Raw genomic sequence first — 20,167 nt, 5'->3', positions numbered from 1 at the left:
CACATCTACCACCTCACTTAACTCGCCTTCATTCACTTCCATTTCACCTCCAGAACTCGGTCTGGCGCTCGGCTCACCCTGTTTGCACTAGACACCAATCTTTTTTGAAACCCCATCTCCATTTTTATTGCCATATTCCTCAAATTCAAATCCAACCTCTGCTTTCCTCATTCTCTTCGATCTCTTCTTCCACTTTCCCCCCTCCATTCCTCCTTAGAAATCCATCTTTCTGTGTCCCTGTCCCAATATTCCTCTTCTCCTGGTTTTGCTTGCGGCCCGGTGGCATCCCGACTTAACTCCATCTCATAATCATCCTGCTCACCTTAGAAACGTGTCCTCTCCAGGCGCTGACATTTTGAGAGCATGAGCCTTCTATCCGATTGAGGGAAAATGTTTCATTATGGCTATGTTGTTGCTACACTGGCTCAAGAAGGACAAACAACAGTAATATTGCTGCTTTTTTCTTGTTTTTTAAGCAAATGGAGTATGGGAGTATGCAAGTGCAGAAGTTTCGCTTCTGGGTACATACTCTTTAGGGAGTATGCAAGCGCAGAAGTTCGCTTCGCCTAGCTGAGTTCTGATAGGAGTAAACTGAACTTAGTTATGCGGGCTCCTTTACTGTTGAAAAGTGATATCCCAGGTATAAATACAGTAAAGTACACACACTAAAGGGTAAAAAAAATATTAAGAGGAAAGGCCCACCCCCCCCACTTGTGCTGTGTCATGAGGATACCTGGATTCCCTATTGAGATGTGACTTTTGTTAAAGCAGCATACCACCCTACATCCCACTGCTGGCTTGCTTCTGAAGCTAAGCAGGGTTGGTCCTGGTCAGTCCCTGGATGGGAGACCTGATGCTGCTGGAAGTGGTGTTGGAGGGCCAGTAGGAGGCACTCTTTCCTCTGGTCTAAAAAATATCCCAGTACCCCAGCGCAGTGATTGGGGACACTGCCCTGTGTAGGGTGTTGTCTTTTGGATGGGATGTTAAACGGGTGTCCTAACTCTCTGAGGTCATTAAAGATCTCATTGCACTTATTGTAAGAGTAGGGGTGTTAACCCTCGTGTTAACCCTGGCTAAATTCCCAATCTCGCCCTCATACCATCACAGCCACCTAATCATCCCCAGCTTACAATTGGCTCATTCATCCCCCTCCTCTCCCCTGAAACTATTCCCCAGGTTGTTGCTGTAAATGAGAATGTGTTCTCAGTCAACTTACCTGGTAAAATAACGGTAAAATACATCAGGTGATAAATGAGCTGAAAAGGAGACTGGCGTAGAACATTAAGGTTAGAATTGGGGGAGGGAGCTGATTTTAGATTTGTACCCAGGGGAACCTTCACCTCAGAGCTTTACAAAATAAATCATTACAGCAAACCACAAGCTGTTTTATGTTGTATCCAAAAAGGTTGGCCTAGCTACACTATTTTACCTAACATTACAATGCCTACCTACAAATCAATATTTTGACCATTCAACATATCACAAACATGTAATACATTTAACTTGTCTTTATTTAAAAAATCACAAATATATATTTAACTTAAAATCACAAATATCGACAATAGCTTGAATCATTTCAAAACATGTTTCACTCAATGATGTGTATATAAATCATTGGACGTATTGTGATTATTCTCGAAGTTTACACAAATGTCATGTACATTCTTTGACTGCTTCGACTACCCGTAGCTGGTTTAACCCAACACGGACATGAGTCAAAACACCAGTTGACAGCTTAAGCTCCTGAAATAATTTTTCAACTGGTGTAAACACATGTTTTGCAGTGGTGTTGAATATGCCACAAAATGTTTTGTTTGTTATTGTAAAGAAAAACGAATTTTGCAAAATTGGGGCGAGTTAGCGAACTAGTCGGTGGGAGAGCCATTCATTACAGCAAGCTAACTGCGAGCAAGCAAGCAAGCTCTAGCTAGCTAACGTTAGCTATCAGTGTAGCTAGTGCAAGAGTCAGAGGATTAATTCAAACGCTGTTGTCAAGAAAACGTGTATCCTTTCATATCAAAGCAGTCGGCTAGCAAGCCAGCCAGTCAGCAAAATGAGGATACGGTCGTCTGTTTTTGCCTGTTTTTGTCTCATACTGGAAGTGTTAGGCATTGCCTTGTTTCTTAGGGGATTTTTCCCAGTCCCTATCAAATCTTCTTTTTCATCGAAGAGCAAGTTGTCAGATGTTCCGCCTGAACCCTTTACCGGTATGTTGTGTTGACATGATCTAGCTATACTCCCAATTAGTGTGATATTGTTATACTGTGCTCTCAGCTAGCTATGTTGATGTTGTGCATTGGATAGCTAGCTAACTAATTGCTTGAATGACAAGGTAATACAGTCATTATTTTGCACACAGAATAAATGCTATCCTACCCATTTGTTCCTCAGTGTTGTCTACAATGGCTATAATGTGTTGGTAACTGGCATTTTCTTTGGCATTGCAGGGAGATCCCTCAACTCGTCCAAAGTCCCGGACGCCCTTTTCAAGAGAGTAGTGATAGTGTTGATCGATGCTCTCAGGGAGGACTTTGTGTTTGGTCCAAATGGGAGAAAATACATGCCATACATCAGGCACTTGGTGGAGAGGGGCTCCACACACAGCTTTGTGGCGAAGGCAAGACCTCCTACAGTTACAATGCCCAGAATCAAGGTAAGAATGTAAAACACCACCATAACTAACTCTAATTTATGGTTCAGTGTTTCAATTCTTCGGACTGACTCTTTTCTCTCTATATCAATGATGTTGCTCTTGCTGCTGGTGATTCTCTGATTCACCTCTATGCAGACGACACCATTCTGTATACATCTGGCCCTTCTTTGGACACTGCTAACAAACCTCCAAACGAGATTCAACGCCGTACAACACTCCTTCCGTGGCCTCCAACTGCTTTTAAATGCTAGTAAAACTAAGTGCATGCTCTACAACCGATTGCTGCCCGCACCCTCCCACCCGACTAGCATCACTACTCTGGACGGTTCTGATGTAGAATATGTGGACAAAAACAAATACCTAGGTATCTGGTTAGACTGTAAACTCTCCTTCCAGACTCACATTAAGCATCTCCAATCCAAAATTAAATCTAGAATTGGCTTCCTATTTCGCAACAAAGCCTCCTTCTCTCATGCTGCCAAACATACCCTTGTAAAACTGACTATCCTACCGATCCTTGACTTCGGTGATGTCCTTTACAAAATAGCCCCCAACACTCTACAAAGCAAACTGGATGTAGTCTTATCACAGTGCCATCCGTTTTATCACCAAAGCCCCATACACTACCCACCACTGTGACCTGTATGCTCTCGTTGGCTGGCCCTCACTACATATCCGTCGCCAAACCCACTGGCTCCAGGTCATCTATAAGTCTTTGCTATGTAAAGCCCGCCTTATCTCAGCTCACTGGTCACCATAGCAACACCCACCCGTAGCACGCGCTCCAGCAGGAATATTGCACTGGTCATCCCCAAAGCCAGCACTTCCTTTGGCTGCCTTTCCTTCCAGTTCTCTGTTGCCAATGACTGGAACTAATTGCAAAAATCTCTGAAGCTGAAGTCATATCTCCCTCTCTAATTTTAAGCATCAGCTGTCAGAGCAGCTTACCAATCACTGTACCTGTACACAGCCAATCTGTAAATAGCACACCTGACTACCTCATCCCCATATTATTACTTACCCTCTTGCTCTTTTGTACCCCAGTATCTCTACTTGCACATTATCATCTGCACATCTATCACTCCAGTATTAATGCTAAATTGTAATTATTTTGCCTCTATGGCCTATTTATTGCCTAACTCCCTACTCTTCTACATTTGCACACACTGTACATAGATCTTTCTATTTTCCTTTTCTTTTGTGTTATTGACTGTATGTTTGTTTATGTGTAACTCTGTGTTGTTTTTGTCGCACTGCTTTGCTTTATCTTGGCCAAATGAGAACTTTTTCTCAACTGGCCTACCTGGTTAAATAAAGGTGAAATAAAAAAAATACAAAAATAAAAAAAATTGTGGTATGGGAATTATAGCCCTTTAAAACTTCATTGTAGAAAAGATAACTCCCACACTCACGACATTGCAATAAATATGCAGAGGTAATATGGTGTGTGCAGGGGTTTTCTTTTCTATGGTGAATATGTTGCTTTGTGATTGTGACACAGTCAGGTATACCTTTCATTGGTTGTTATATGTTCAGGGTTTAACCTTGCATGATGCTTGTTCACCCACCCAGCTGGGCCCAGTTCCTATTGATTGAGTTGTAAACCATTATGAACTCCGTCAGCAGACCAAACACAAAAGTCCTAAAATGTTTTTTTTCTAATTCAAATGTGAGCCTGTGTGAAGTGATGTCTTTTTAGAGAACTAACCCAACTGATTTGCTGTATTGATTAAAGGTAGACTCAGCGATATGATGTAGATGCAAAAAAGTAAACAGCATAGTGGGTCAATTTCAACAACAGTGTGAGGCTCAAAGCTGGGGAACTCAGTCCGTCTTTCATCTTACTCTTGAAAGTTGCATACCTTAGAGAGCTATTTTTAACTTGTCAGAAATGTCCAGCTCAACTAGCCCATGTCAGCTAAGGTTTTTTTAGCTATGTTTCTTTAGCCCATAGATTTTGTTGTTTGTTTGAGTCACTCAAATATCACGAGTACACATTAGACATGACAAAATGTATAGAATTGCAAGAAAATTTGCCTTAAAACGGCAACATTTTCTCCTTACACCATGCCAAAAAATTGTATAATTGCAGGAAATAAGCTTTAAACCTGCAAAATGTTCTGTTCGCCAACAAGGTGGATGTGAACAGTTTGTATATTTGTATTTATTATGGACTCTTCCTGGGGTCCAGCAAAATTAAGGAAGTTTATACAGTTTAAAAAAAATTACATTACATTGACTGTGTGTGCTCAGGCCCCTACTCCACCACTACCACATATATATACAGTACAAAATCCATGTGTACGTGTGTGTATGCTATCGTGTGTGTGTATGCCTATGTTTGTGTTGCTTCATAGTCCCCGCTGTTCCATAAGGTGTTAATGAATAGACACCTCACGTCGGTTTCTAAATAGCGATGGCAGTTGGCTTTAATTTGAATGATAGCTTAACCTTCAAATCCATGAATTCATGTGAGGCCAGAGATGTTTGTGGGAGGAGCGCCTCATTTTTTTTCCCCCTAGCCACTGTAGTCTGAAAATGACAGCTGGGTTAAGTCCCAACACGAACACTGATACTAAACCAGAGATACTGATCTGTTATAAGCAATCGATTTTGTGAGATCGTGATGACTATACATTTTAATACTAACATCACCAATCTGAGGTAAAAAGGATGTGTATTTCCTGTAATTGTTGTGCGGCAAAAACGTTAAGTCTCTAGTAACATGTCCTGTTCACCATAGGGAAATTAGCATAATTAAGCAATCATGCCCGAGGGGGTGTGGTATATGGCCAATATACCACGACTAAGGGCTGTTCTTATGCACAACGCAACGCAGATTGCCTGGATACAGCCCTTAGCGATTGTATATTGGCCATATACCACAAACCCAGAGGTGCCTTATTACTATTATAAAGTGGTTACCAATGTAATTAGTAGTAAAAATAAGTTTTGTTATACCCATGGTATAATCTGATATACCACGGCTCTCAGCCAATCAGAATTCAGGGCTCAAACCCCTATTTAAATGATTCATAATGTCAAAATAATTAAAGATTTAGAATGATAGTAAATGAAGCACACTCACAGATTTTTACGACAATTACATATATTTCTCACTACTTTAACCATGGAGTTTAAAAATGTTCCTAAACACAATTTAACCAACTGCTCTAGACTAGAGCTTCCATAGTGACTGTGTAGCAGCCTGAACCTTTGACATCTCTCGTATTAGTCACCACTTAGGTCATTAAATCTATAGGTTATGTGGTTCAAAGAGACACAGAAAAGTTGTACTCTACCACCTTATTCTGAAGACATTTGATTACATTACTCTACTTTTAAAATGTCAACATGGATCTAGCACCAAGTAGGCTAATTAGGCCTAATAGGTCAATTCTAGATGTTCAATGTAAACTTTGATTCAAACAGCTGCCACAAATAGCTTACACTGTATAAGCAGTAAAGAAGAATCAGCAGAACTTTGAGACGTTCTCATTCCTACCAGAAGATGGCAGTGCAAGATTGCAGTCATGGAATACTGCGTCTTCCCAAATCACTGCAGTGCACCCAATCAACTGGTATGACACAGCCAACTAACTCAAATCAGAATCACCCAGAGAACCAGCCCATTCATTAGGAGTACACCAGCCAGCCTCTGGCTCTCTGACAGGAACGATCCCAGAAAAGGCTGTTTGGGGAAGGATGTAATTGAGAGAATCGTTGAGGAAAATAAATATTTCATTGGATATACAGTTCCAGTCAAAACTACTCATTCCAGGGTTTTTCTTTATTTTTTATTATTTTCTACATTGTAGAATAATAGTGAAGACATCAAAACTATGAAATAACACATATGGAATCATGTAGTAACCAAAAAAGTGTTAAACAAATCAAAACTATATTTGAGATTCTTCAAAGTAGCCATCATTTGCCTTGAAGACAGCTTTGCACACTCGTGGCATTCTCTCAACCAGCTTCATGAGGTAGTCACCCAGAATGATTTTCAATTAACAGGTGTGCCTTGTTAATTTGTGGAATTTCTTTCCTTCTTAATACGTTTGAGCCAGTTGTGTTGTGACAAGGTAGGGGTGGTATACAGAACATAGGCCTATTTGGTAAAAGACCAAGTCCATATTATGGCAACAACAAAGAGAAACGATTGTGCATCATTACTTTAAGACATGAAGGTCAGTCAATCAGGAACATTTCAAGAACTTTGAAAGTTTCTTCAAGTGCAGTCACAAAAACCATCAAGCGCTATGATGAAACTGGCTCTCATGAGGACCACTACTAAAGGACACCAATAAGAAGAATATACTTGCTTGAGCCAAGAAACACGAGCAATGGACATTAGACCGGTGGAAATCTGTCCTTTGGTCTGACGAGTGAAAATTTGAGATTTTTGGTTCCAACCGCTGTGTCTTTGTGAGACGCAGAGTAGGTGAACGGATGATCTCCACATTTGTGGTTCCCAGCATAAAAGCATGGAGGTGTAATGGTGTGGGGGTGCTTTGCTAGTGACACTGTCAGTGATTTATTTAGAATTCAAGGCACACCTAACCGGCATGGCTTCCACAGCATTATGCATCGATACGCCATCCCATCTGGTTTGCGCTTAGCGGGACTATCATTTGTTTTTCAACAGGACAATAACCCAACACACCTCCAGGCTGTGTAAGGGCTATTTGACCAAGGAGAGTGATGGAGTGCTGCATCAGATAACCTGGCCTCCACAATCACCTGACCTCAACCCAATTGAAATGGTTTGGGATGAGTTGGGCGGCAGAGTGAAGGAAAAGCAGCCAACAAGTGCTCAGCATATGTGGGAACTCCTTCAACAATGTTGGAAAAGCATTGCAGGTGAAGCTGGTTGAGAGAATTCCAAGAGTGTGCAAAGCTGGCAACAAGGCAAAGGGTAGCTATATATTTTGATTTGTTAAATTTTTTTGGGTTACTACATGATTCCATGTGTTATTTTGTAGTTTTCTTGTCTTCAACATTATTCTACAATGTAGAAAATAGTTAAAATAAAGAAAAACCCTTGAATGAGTAGGTGTGTCCAAACTTTTGACAGGTACTGTATATATTGCCAGAATTGTACTCTGACTAGAGCTGCTCTTGTGTTGTGAGGCACATAGGAAAGGCTTTTGTGGCCCAGTTTCCTGTTGTTGATAGTAGGCATACACTCACACAGGCCCATTCCAATTAGTTTCCCTGGATTATTTTCACATCTCCTACCCACTTAAGTGATAAGAGAAAGTATTTTCAGGACAGAATAATGCCTTTGCAGGTAAAGCAACGGTGTGTTCAGAAGTCACCCAATCAGAGTTGAGAAGACCTTTGCAGAAAGGGAGTTCTCTTATGAGTTAGATTGTATATGGTTTATTCCTTTGACAAAGGTGAAATTGGGGCCATTTGAAAAAAAATATGGTGTCGAGGTAAAGACCAAGCCTGTATTTTTGGGTCTGTCTATTTTTGGATGTCTTTCTCAGGGTCACCATACTTTACTGGCTATGCTGTCTCAAATACTGCAGTTGGTAGTGTGTGATCCAGACTTAATAACAATGAAATGAGGTGAAGCCTATGTTATTAAGCGAAGACCAGTGAGTGAACACAAGCTCATCACAGGACTAGTGGTACTTGATGATTCCCTGATTGTAAATGTTTGCCACTGCACTCATCATCGACAATGACCGTTTGCGCTTTGCTTTGGTCCAGAAATGGGGAAATTAAAGTCAATCTCTACTTATCAGGGACGAACGCTTTCACACATGCCCTCAGGTTGCACTGTTGAAAACACTTATGCGTGAAGGAAATATTTAGTTTATTTTTCTCAGATTGACAACTTGCTCTACACATGCACAAATTGAACTCATTAGCATTCCAAAGACTTGCCCGTTCCCAGTAGGAATTTTCTGCTTCTGAAGAATTACCTCTCAGCTCTAGCTCTGCCTTTCCCATCCATATCCGTTCATTGGAATGGACACATAGGAAAATGTTTTTGTTGCCGGTGTATAATTTCCAAGCCGTCAGTTTCACTGTAACAAGAACATACTGCTAGAAGAGAGACGTTTTGGTGAGGGAAGAAAGAGTAAAGGAATTCGGTGGACTTCTTCCAAATGAAATATCTTGCCTGAATAGGCCTATGTGTTCCAGTAAAGGGAATTAGTCTATCTGCTCTCAACATTTAGACAAGGCATCTCTAAATCTCCAGGAGTGCCACTTTAAATTGAGAATCTTCATTAAGCAAGTTTAATATCAAATCAAACTTTATTTGTCACATGTGCCGAATACAACATACCTTACCGCTTACTTACAAGCCCTTAATCAATTGTGCAGTTCAAGAAAGAGTTAAACAAAATTATAGAAATAAACAAAATTATAGAAAGTAACACAATAAAATAACAATAATGAGGCTATATACAGGCGGTACCGAGTCAATGTGGGGGGGTACAGGTTAGTCGAGGTAATTTGTACATGTAGGTTGGGGTGAAGTGACTATGCATAGATAACAAACAGCGAGTAGCAGCAGTGTAAATATCCAGTTGTATAGGCTTAGTCTGGGTCTGGGAAACCGGCCCAAAATCGTGAAGACCTGTCTGCTCATGATGACTCTAAATTGGACACAACTTCCATGAGGGTTGCAAGGATTTGCAGCATTTGGATTCATCCACCTGTGAAATGCCAATCAGGATCATTGGGATTATGAGAAAGATGTTTTGACAAATCAATCAATAAATCAGACATTAGCCTTTTTTATTCCATTATAATAGGAAGAATGGGGAGTTTCTTTCAGTTCTGCTTTAGATCCATTATACATTTTCATCTCAATGTACCTTTCCCTTGAATGTTATGTTCACCCATAGTGATGTGTGTGTGTGTGTGTGTGTGTGTGTGGTTAGTCATCCTCTTCAGTAAATAATGAAGATGACAGTTGCTCAGGAAGGAGGATATAAACTCAGCAAAAAAAGAAAGGTCCTCTCACTGTCAACACCGTTTATTTTCTGCAAACTTAACGTGTTAATATTTGTATGAACATAAGATTCAACAACTGAGACATAAACTGAACAAGTTCCACAGACATGTGACTAACAGAAATGGAATAATGTGTCCCTGAACAAAGGGGGGTCAAAAGTAAGTCAGTTTCTGGTGTGGCCACCAGCTGCATTAAGTACTGCAGTGCATCTCCTGCTCATGGACTGCACCAGATTTGCCAGTTATTGCTGTGAGATGTTACCCCACTCTTCCACCAAGGCACCTGCAAGTTCCCGGACATTTCGGGGGGGAATGGCTATAGCCCTCACCCTCCGATCCAACAGGTCACAGACGTGCTCAATGGGGTTGAGATCTGGGCTCTTTGCTGGCTGTGGCAGAACACAGGAAATCACTCACAGAACGAGCAGTATGGCTGGTGGCATTGTCATGCTGGAGGGTCATGTCAGGATGAGCCTGCAGGAAGGGTACCACATGAGGGAGGAGGATGTCTTCCCTGTAACGCACAGTGTTGAGTTTGCCTGCAATGACAAGCTCAGTCCGATGATGCTGTGACACACCGCCCCAGACCACGACGAACCCTCCACCTCCAAATCGACCCCGCTCCAGAGTACAGGCCTTGGTGTAACGCTCATTCCTTCAACGATAAATGTGAATCCGACCATCACCCCTGGTGAGACAAAAGCGCGACTCGTCAGTGAAGTGCACTTTTTGCCAGTCCTGTCTGGTCCAGCGACAGTGGGTTTGTGCCCATAGGCGACGTTGTTGCCGGTGATGTCTGGTGAGGACCTCCTTACAACAGGCCTACAAGCCCTCAGTCCAGCCTCTCTCAGCCTATTGCAGACAGTCTGAGCACTGATGGAGGGATTGTGTGTTTCCTGGTGTAACTCAGGCAGTTGTTGTTGCCATCCTCTACCTGTCCTGCAGGTGTGATGTTCGGATGTACAGATCCTGTGCAGGTGTTGTTACACGTGGTCTGCCACTGCGAGGATGATCAGCTGTCCGTCCTGTCTCCCTGAAGCGTTGTCTTAGGTGTCTCACAGTATGTAAATTAAAAATGATTTCCCTGGCCACATCTGCAGTCCTCATGCCTCCTTGCAGCACGCCTAAGGCATGTTCACGCAGATGAGCAGGGACCCTGGGCATCTTTCATTTGGTGTTTTTCGGAGTCATTAGAAAGGCATCTATAGTGTCCTAAGTTTTCATAATTGCCTACCGTCTGTAAGCTGTTAGTGTCTTAACGACCTTTCCACAGGTGCATGTACATTAATTGTTTATGGTTCATTGAACAAGCATGGGAAACAGTGTTTAAACCCTTTACGATGAAGATCTGTGAAGTTATTTGGATTTTTACGAATTATCTTTGAAAGACAGGGTCCTGAAAAAGGGCCATTTCTTTTTTTGCTGAGTTTAGAATATTGGTTTCTGGACAATATGTAGGACTAAAAGAAAATGCCCTGGGAAAAGAACAAAGCAATCAGATAATCTGCATTACTAATACTCTGGGGAAAAGTATAATAAGCCTGCTGATATAAAGGCACCAGTGGTGTCCATTTTAGGACATGCTCATATCTCTGTCCTCGTTTGTAATGAACCTAGCTTATTTGAATGTTTGTATTTTTTATTTAACCTTTATTTAACTCGGCAAGTCAGTTCAGAACACATTCTTATTTACAATGACGGCCTCCCAGAGAACATTGGGTTAACTGCCTTGTTCAGGGGCAGGACGACAGATTTTTACCTTGTCAGCTCGGGGATTTGATCCAGCTACCTTTCGGTTACTAGTCTAACGCTCTAACCACTAGGCTACCTGCCTCCCCCATTATAACTCTTACACAATGCTAGTTGCATTTTTGAGGCCCTCCTTAGTGCTAAGTCTCAATAATGCATTTTGCGTTTCAGCGTGTTCCCTGAACATACTAGTGATGATTACTTTGGTTCCGACACCGACTAATAAGCTTATGTGTCTGGTCCTCACTTCCTCCAGAGCTCAGACAAGGCTTCCCTTGGTTTCCTCTGTTCCTCCACTAGGCCCCAACACTAGCTCTTCTCTCCATCGACTCCAATGCTCAACAAGCATATTTATTTTCCCTGCCAGTCACATCCTATGCAGGAGAAGGAGTCGCCTCAACAAATTTCCTGTGTTTCCCCAGCCTCCCAATGATGAAATCGGTAGAAACCCTGCTTGATACAAGCTTTTCTCCTGCATTTGAGGGTTTTCCAACCACATCTAAGAACAAGCCGGTGCAGGCTTCAACTGAGTTCTCTCTCTCACAGATGGAGGGTTGTGTTGTTCGTGTGAGCTGAACCATCATGGATGGATAGACTGGTGTTGTCTCTAGAGCAATGCTTTTCAACCTACAGGTGGTCCACATTGTTTTATTTGTTTTAGATTTTTGTCTTCCAAAGATAACAATAATAGGCCTTTAATTTGTTACATTCACAAATGGTGGTCCTCAAGAACTTTTGAGGGTGATCTGGTGGTCCCCGGAATAGAAATAGTTGGGAACTGCTGCTCTAGGGTTTATGTAGAGAGCCTGCTTAAGATCAAAAGTCAATCATTGATCTAAAGTTTCTGCTGACTTTGGAAAAGTAGGCCTAGCTTGAAAATGAATAAGTTGGCCCCAATCAGGGTTTGACGCTGTGGCAGAGTAGTGATTTAAGATATCCATTTGGACCACTTTGGGGTTCTGAATGGTAGATCATTCAGCTTTAGAAAAATGCTAGCACTGTAGTTTTAACAATTGCTTCCATGAACAATTATTCTGGCTAGTATTCCAAGGTAAAGTAAATGGCTTTATCTGAGGAAGCTATTTGTACTTTCAGCACACTGTAAAAGTCAGATTTAGGAGTTCCTTTTTCCTTGGATTGACAGTTTACCCCTTTTTAGTCTAGCGTTTGATCATGTTTGTGATGCAGTTGATAGGTAGGTGATTGTCAAATGTATCACTTCGATTCTTTATCACATCTTGTTCCTCTCATGATCTAACGACATGCAGCATTGAAGCGATATAATTTATTTTCAATGATGGCCTACCTCCTTTTGAAGTTTGTAAAAATACATCTCTTAAGAGAATGGAAGTGTCGTTGGAGAGTAAAACTGTGGGAGTAGGGGGTCTTTGTCCCCAGCCACCGACTTCAAACCTCTTTTTATTTTAATCTTGGAGTTTAAAAAACTGCATATCCATGAGAACTTCCCAAACTAAAGCACCAAAATTATTTATTTCCGAAGACTTTAATGACTTGGGTAACAGCGTCATCGACTTTAAAATGGTGCCAGAGCCAGATTTAGCAGACCTTTTTTTCCCCACGAGATAATAAAACACAATAGTACAAAAGATAAAATAATGAACAATTAGTGTTTGATTTTAGTATTTTATTCACCACCGTATCTTCACATCTGTGTTTGGCTCACTGCCAACCGTCCCCCTAGGTTCGCTACTCTTCTTCGGTCAATCCTTGAGTGGAGTTGTTTTGACAATTAGGCTAGTGTGAGATATGTTAGGCTAGAGTGCTAAGGTTTTCTGGCAGTGTTGAGTAGTATGCACTGAGTATGTGAATATAGGCAAGCATGCTTGCAGTCATTCAGACATTCTGCCGCTAAAAATAGGGCTAATTCCTCCAGTTTTGGACTAGCCTAAATGTAGATAATTCTGGTAGTTTTGCTTGAATTCCAAATGCCAGCAGGTCCTCCCAACTACTGCTAGCGCCGCTGCATTAATGGACTAAAGCACCCGCACAACCATGTGGAGGAAAACAAAGCATGGAATCCATCACGTGGTTTATATTTGGCACCGTTTTCGGCTTCCTTCTGTGAGGCTGACCGAAGGTTAATTGCCCCAGAATGCCTGATTGTGAGAAATCACAGTGATTATGCAAGGCGTTGCGGTGTGAAAACATGCTGATTTGCATCGCATGTGACCGAGTAGTGAGATACTGCCAACAACATCCAGGCCTATGTGAGTTGCTTCATTGGCTATAACTAGCTGAGGAGGACACAAAAGCATGTGATACAGTGATACTTGAACTGTTTATGGTACACAGTTGGTCATTCAGTGATTGTTTGGACCACAATCGTACAAAACCCATTTCCCATTGTAATTGCAGTAGCTCTGGTGTTAGCCTATTTATATTGCAAATTACACTTGAGTAAATGGAGATGCTAGCGTAACGAAATAACATTGGTAGTCAGAGAGACAATGATTTTGACATTTTCTATAACATTGATAGCAGTGTTGTAGTAATCGAGTACGGTCTTGAGACCACATATTGAGTGTCATTTGTACTCCGTCTCGGACAGTAAGGACTCGTAATTTCTTCCCGAGACCAGCCGAGTAAAACACTCATAGTTATCAGCTTTCATTCAGAGGGCGCATAAAAGCGCTTCTCCAGGCCAAATATTTACACTTATTTATTAAAACATTAATATCTTAACAGCCTTTATCTATTATAGACATGTTTGTGCACTGGCGAACCTATAGGCCTCAAGTGTGTGACAGGTTCATGATTCTGAAAGCACAGCAATCGTAATACCAGCGCACACTGTAGGAAAGTGCACTTTTTGTAAAGTATAAAGGGACAGTGGTGCAGTGGAGGGTATACGCAGGTATAAGCCGTAAACCCACTTTTGTTTGTGGGCATTGCATATACTCACTACTCACTAATCTCTACTGCATATCAAAGTAGTGTAGTGGAGGTATATGATTGATCAATTATGTAGTACAATAGAGAAGTCATGCACAAAGTAGCCTACACAATCGCAAAGCCTGTGAAATATATTCAAATGCGCGCTGCACACACAGCCTAGTTTCAGCGGAAAATCATCTGCAGGCAGCAAGTGTGCATCTCTCAACTGGTTACCATACCAGCTCAATCGGTAGCTGGTATGGTAGCAAAGATGTTTCAATTCATAAGATCTAACAGTAAATGCTAACAAAGGCAACAATGGGTATGCAAACCAGGTATTGAAAAAGTTTAGTTCTAAGTGTTGGTTAGTAGGCTATTTGTGATGTGCAATTGTCATCATGTGCTGTTTGTAGGATAGACATGGATGGGCCTAGGTGGACAGAGGCCCACCCACTGGGGAGCTAGGCCCTGACAGGCCCACCCAATCAGATTGATGTGGTTTAAGCATTGTTGTTGACTTAGACAATTCAATTTGTCTTTTTTTTATTAGATTTTTTAAGTGTGATTTTGACACTGAAAATCAGAAAGATCTATAGGAAAACTTTTCTTTTTTCTTTTTAAACATATGAAAACATTTTTCACACACATGCCTTTCCTTTGCTGGGCGAGATGTATGGGAACGTTTTGGCAAAATTAGAGTATACCCACTTCTCCAGGCATCACTGCATAGGGCTGATGGAATGACAGCAGTCACACACAGCATGAAGTTAAAGTATAAGCAGTCCATAGACTTGGACATAGTTAGCCAGTAGGTCCCAATCATAAGAATACAAAAACACAACCATTAAGCATTATCCAATTGAAATGTACAACTATTACTTCCCTTTCCAAAAAAACTTTTCATGTTTAGCACACAGAGTAAACGGTGACCTAAAGTTTAAAGTCTAACTGAAAGTGTTTTAACTACTTTACAGATATGAAATAGAATAATATTATTATATCAGTAAAAAAAGTTTATGCTACAAAACCAACTTTATAAGTTTTAAAAATAGGTTCTATTTGACTCAACTTTCCATGATGTACACTAAGGCATATTTGGCAGAAGAGATGGATGCAGTTCAATGCATGATTATTACAATTAACCAATACATTTCTTGGTAGTCCAGGAAGTATTGCTATCAGGTTGTAAATCACAGCTGGCCTGGTACATTGTTTGCTGCCATGTTTCAGTTTCAATGACTCAATATTCTGGACAAAAACGGGCTGGGAATGTCAATACAATCTAACTAGCAAAGGCAATGATCACAAGTTAGTCATAACGTGGCTAATAGGCTAGCATTTCTATGTATGTAGCAAGCTAAAAACACAGAGCCTAACGTCAGTTAGCTAGCTAGCTGCAAGGAGAATGTCATGTCATGCCATTGGAGGAGTGGGCGAGTGACATCCATTCAGGTGTATTTTGTATTGTATTTTGTGGCTTTTGTGTAGCTGTGATTGACTGTAGCACACCGGTCTGTATAGACTCTGGTCCTGGACAAGACCAATGTTTTATTTACTGCATTGTCTAATTGTCCAAATGCATGGCCGGTTTCCCATTCTATATTACTATAGAATTTTCGCAAATGTCTTAGTATACATCATACCCAAACATTCTATGAATTTATGAAAACGTGAAAATGACCATATCGGAGTGGTCGCTTGTCAGAAAATGTTTTCATGATGCTAAAATGCTTTCAGTTCCACTTTAAATGCAACAATCGTTCACACAAAAGTTATTCTCAAAGAGATGGCTAACAACAGCAAGCGCACTGCAATAAAAAACACAGTTCCACTAACCAGATTATCTTAATTTGAAACTTAACTTCTTGTTGAAAGTTATTCTTTAAAAGAGAGAAGCTAACAAATTAGCAACAACATTCTCTTTGATAACACCTGCTGCGTCAGCGGCAAACTAGCGGTCAACAAAAGCTAGGTACTTGACCGTGGGAAAGCTACTGCTCGCTATTGCACAGTGACCTGTTGGCCTTCAAGAAGTTTCCATACGTTTTTGTAAAAACGGCTCCACCCAGTAAGTCAAAATGTTGAGTGATTGATTCCACTGTCACTCCAAAATGTTGCCCTAATACAGTTGGCTGATGCCTTTTATCTAGCTTCTGATGGCCGCCCTAGCCAATGGCTGACTTAGCTAGCTAGATGTATCTCCACAGAGACTAGCAGTGTTAACCATTTCCTTTCCAACAAAAACTGATTATTATAATAATTATTTTATAAATCCTTAGCCCTTCTCTGAAGGTGTGGAAGGCCCATTGTTCCCCACTGTATTTGGGTTAGTAATAATTTGTACAGTGGCTCTATTTTCCCTCAGCATGCATTTATTTCACTTCTGAATGCCTAAAGAATCCATATCTTGTTCTGAAATAGGAACACAGAAATACTGGACATTTTGAACTCCTATTATGTGGTGATTTGACAAAATTACAATCATGGTCTTGATTTGGACTCACATTTTTCTGGTCTTGACACTGTTTCAGACCCCTTGATAAACTCTTGGTCTCGGTTTTGACTCGGTCGTGCCCCCACTCTGGTCTTGGTCTTAACTCGGACTCAAATTGCTCTGGTCTTGGTCTTGAATCAGTCTCATTTTAGGTGGTCTCAAACAACACAAAACCTTGTTTGATAGTCTACACAGAGACAATTATTTGTACTCTTTCTATAACATTAATAGGCTACACAGAGACAATGATTTTTACCCTTTACATCTGGTAATAATATGTTGCATATTTGGCCTATTGCTAGTTTACGTACGTAGGTTGACAAACTCCCTTGGCCCTTCCCATTCTGCTCCCCGTTTAGGCCCTGACCACAGGTAGTATCCCGGGCTTCATTGACGTGGTGATGAACCTGAACTCCCCAGTGCTGCTGGAGGACAACCTCATCTGGCAGGCCAAGACAGCGGGCAAGCGGATGGTGTTCTACGGGGACGACACCTGGGTGAAGCTCTTCCCCAAGCACTTCATGGAGTACGATGGCACGACCTCTTTCTTCGTGTCCGACTACACCGAGGTCAGTTAGGGTCGTTATCTGTTTGAAGGTCAGGGTCATATTGACTGAAGTTTAATCATTTTCTATTAGGTAATATTTAGAACATACTCTACTATGAATGTGACAAATGTTTAAAAATTATTACGTTTAAATGTAAAAAAAAGAAAAGACGTGAATTCACAATTCAGATGTGGTTCTGAATATGACCCCATATGCCTACCATTTGTCACTAGTTACCACTGCCAGAAAGTCATAAAGCCAGCCTATTTATACAATTCTCTTCTTAAAATGTGATTTTAATTCTAACCTTAACCCTAACCTTAACCACACTGCTAACCATGTGCCTAACCTTAAATTAAAACCAAAAATATACTTCTTGTTTTCATACATTTTTACAAGTTTTGACTTTGTGGCTGTGGTAACTAGTGGAAACCGTACCAGACAGCACTCACCTTACTGCTGTCCTCACCCACTCAGCAATGATGGTATTGATGCTGTTTTAGGTTCTCTGTTGTGTGCCTCTCCTCCAAGTTGTCAGTACGTGCTTCATGTACCACTTATCATCAATATTATGGCTAGTTGCAGTGATGTATGATGTCCCACAATCTGTTGTTATCGCCACATATGGCGTTTGAGAGCTCATGCTTTGTACTTGCAGAGCTATCATTGTACAATGTCAGATTTCTGGCATCTTGTAGTCTGGTTCTAGATATGCCATTAGGGGATTGATGCCGGCTTCCTCTACCATTGACAATGGCTGCATATCAACTGCAATTATTTCTGTAATCAGCACTGTGAATTCCTCACTCCGCCCCTTATCGAACTGCTGCCAGCGATGGGTTGGGTCTCACGGAGCCTCTCTTTCAGCATTGCACCTGTGCTGCCACTGTAGCTCAATTCCACCTCGCAGAGTTAGCATTTCATCACCTTCTCGTTTAACTTCTCAAAGTATTGCCATACAGAACTTTGCTGCTGTCGCTTCCCTGTCTCACTATTTTTCCAATTGTTAATGACGACGACGTGCGGAGCGCTTTATATCCATGGCAAATAATTTACTACTTACAGCATTGTTGCGTTAGTTTAAACGTCACACCCCTATACTGTACACAGTTTGTCAGATTCAGAAACAATGACACAATCATGAGTTTTCTGTGTTGATACTATATGTCTGCCCTGACTTTTCCTAGGTTGACAACAACGTGACGCGTCACCTGGATAGCACGCTGAAGAGAGACGACTGGGACATTCTGATCTTGCACTACCTGGGCCTGGACCACATCGGCCACATCAGTGGACCCCACAGCTCCCTCATCCAGCCCAAACTAATGGAGATGGACGACATCCTCAAGAAGATTCATGGCTCCCTCATCTTAAAGGTATAGCAGCCTACTTTTCAATAGCAAAATGACACATATTTACTTTGGAGTTCAGATGTTGCCTATTCATTCTCAATGGGTTGTTTTGTGAAATTAAAAATGCACATTTGCATTATATTCAGGCAGTCCATTTCACTGCCAGAGAGGAATTGAAAGAAATAGTCTGTGTATATATTGTTCTAATCAATATTCTAAGAACAAAATGTTTCAACTTCATCTTTCCATTTACAAATCACTTGCATGTCCGGAAAGATCCCGTTTATTTTCATCCTCTTGTAATGCGGCTGGAAAATTATGACAAGTATCATCATTTATTTCTGGGAGAATGTCCTGTTATGATAAATGCGTTTGAAGCGCTCAACAGTCCTTTTCCTGTTTTTTAATAGGATCCTGACTGAAAACGGTGTTCTTATGCATATTTAACCATGCTAGCTTTTTAACTCTTGTGCATATTCAGCAGGGAGCTCTTTGAATGAAATGTGCTTCAAAGGCTCCAAACTCTCCCAGTGGAAGCCTGCTGCTGTTGCCTCTACTGTTCTTTACACAGTACCATTGTGACCTAAATATATAATATTGTGGTACCATTGAGTCTCTCTTAGAGCTCTGTGAAAAACCCACAAAGTATGTTCCCTTAGATGACTGAGATAACGGGTAGACTTTCAATGAGTTTCGAGGTATAAAACATTCCAGTGACTTTCATTACCTTGCAGAACTACCGATATCCTGTTTCTTCACGCTGTGCCGGTGCTGTGATAAAATAAATGAGGCATCGTGCATAGTGGTCATCTGGGAGACAATCAAACGCAGGCTTCCTTGGCTCCGCCGGTAAAAAGGTAGTTTGAGCTTCTGGCCTACTTTGTCCTGCCCTGATTTATAAAGGAGAAGCCAGTACCTGCAGTGCGGGACAACATGCAATCTGAGCTACAGTTTCTGGAGGGGGAGGGATTCAATTGCTATTTTTAGTGTTCACACTACTCAATACAATAGGGCTGACATTTGTTAATGGACAAGCTACTGGGCAGTGGCTACTTCCAAAAACAGAGGTGGAGGGACTCTGGACATCATTGAAGATGATCATTCTTACTAGGGCAGGCTTTTCTAAACCATTAGTCTTGCTACTTAAATGGTTTAAGTTCATGTTTGACAATATGCTTACTTGAATTGGTGTTGTCTTGACCATCAAAGGTGTATTTTTGTTGTATAGCTTAACTAAACAGGATTTGGGTTGAATCTTTCCAACTCTCTTCATCTTTGGAGAAAAGAAAACAATCTGTAACAAAATGGATTGCTCAGAAGGCCAACTCCACTCTGGCACATCTTCTGTTGTCTTTTCTCATGTGCACAATTTGATTTCTAAGCATGTTTTCCCACGGTGCTGAAAGCAGCACTGTCAAATATACTCCTGCTTCTGGGTTCTCACAGCCTTCGATGAAAGGGAATATGGAGGCAAAGAAAATCCGAGCTTGATCAGTGT

The 20,167-nt window shown here is 41.2% G+C and overlaps 1 protein-coding gene across 2 annotated transcripts in view; it reads left to right on the top strand.

Annotated features, from left to right (window-relative positions):
• The first annotated feature begins 1,690 nt into the window (after nucleotides 1-1,690).
• LOC106604548 (phosphatidylinositol glycan anchor biosynthesis class G (EMM blood group)) overlaps nucleotides 1,691-20,167 on the top strand; it is a 127,027-nt gene continuing 108,550 nt past the window's right edge. For both annotated transcript variants that reach the window (XM_014199297.3, XM_014199299.3), the window contains exons 1-4: nucleotides 1,691-2,207; nucleotides 2,448-2,653; nucleotides 17,129-17,338; nucleotides 18,505-18,693. In XM_014199297.3, coding sequence (XP_014054772.3) covers nucleotides 2,054-2,207; nucleotides 2,448-2,653; nucleotides 17,129-17,338; nucleotides 18,505-18,693 — 759 coding nt within the window. In that variant the 5' untranslated portion in view covers nucleotides 1,691-2,053. The remainder of the gene's footprint in view (nucleotides 2,208-2,447; nucleotides 2,654-17,128; nucleotides 17,339-18,504; nucleotides 18,694-20,167) is intronic.

The sequence above is a fragment of the Salmo salar genome, chromosome 05 (genome assembly GCF_965601325.2).
Source record: "Salmo salar chromosome 05, fSalSal1, whole genome shotgun sequence".
Taxonomy (NCBI): Eukaryota; Metazoa; Chordata; class Actinopteri; order Salmoniformes; family Salmonidae; genus Salmo; species Salmo salar.
The sequence above is the reverse complement of the archived record's forward strand: the minus strand, read 5'-3'. Positions and strand labels throughout refer to the sequence as shown.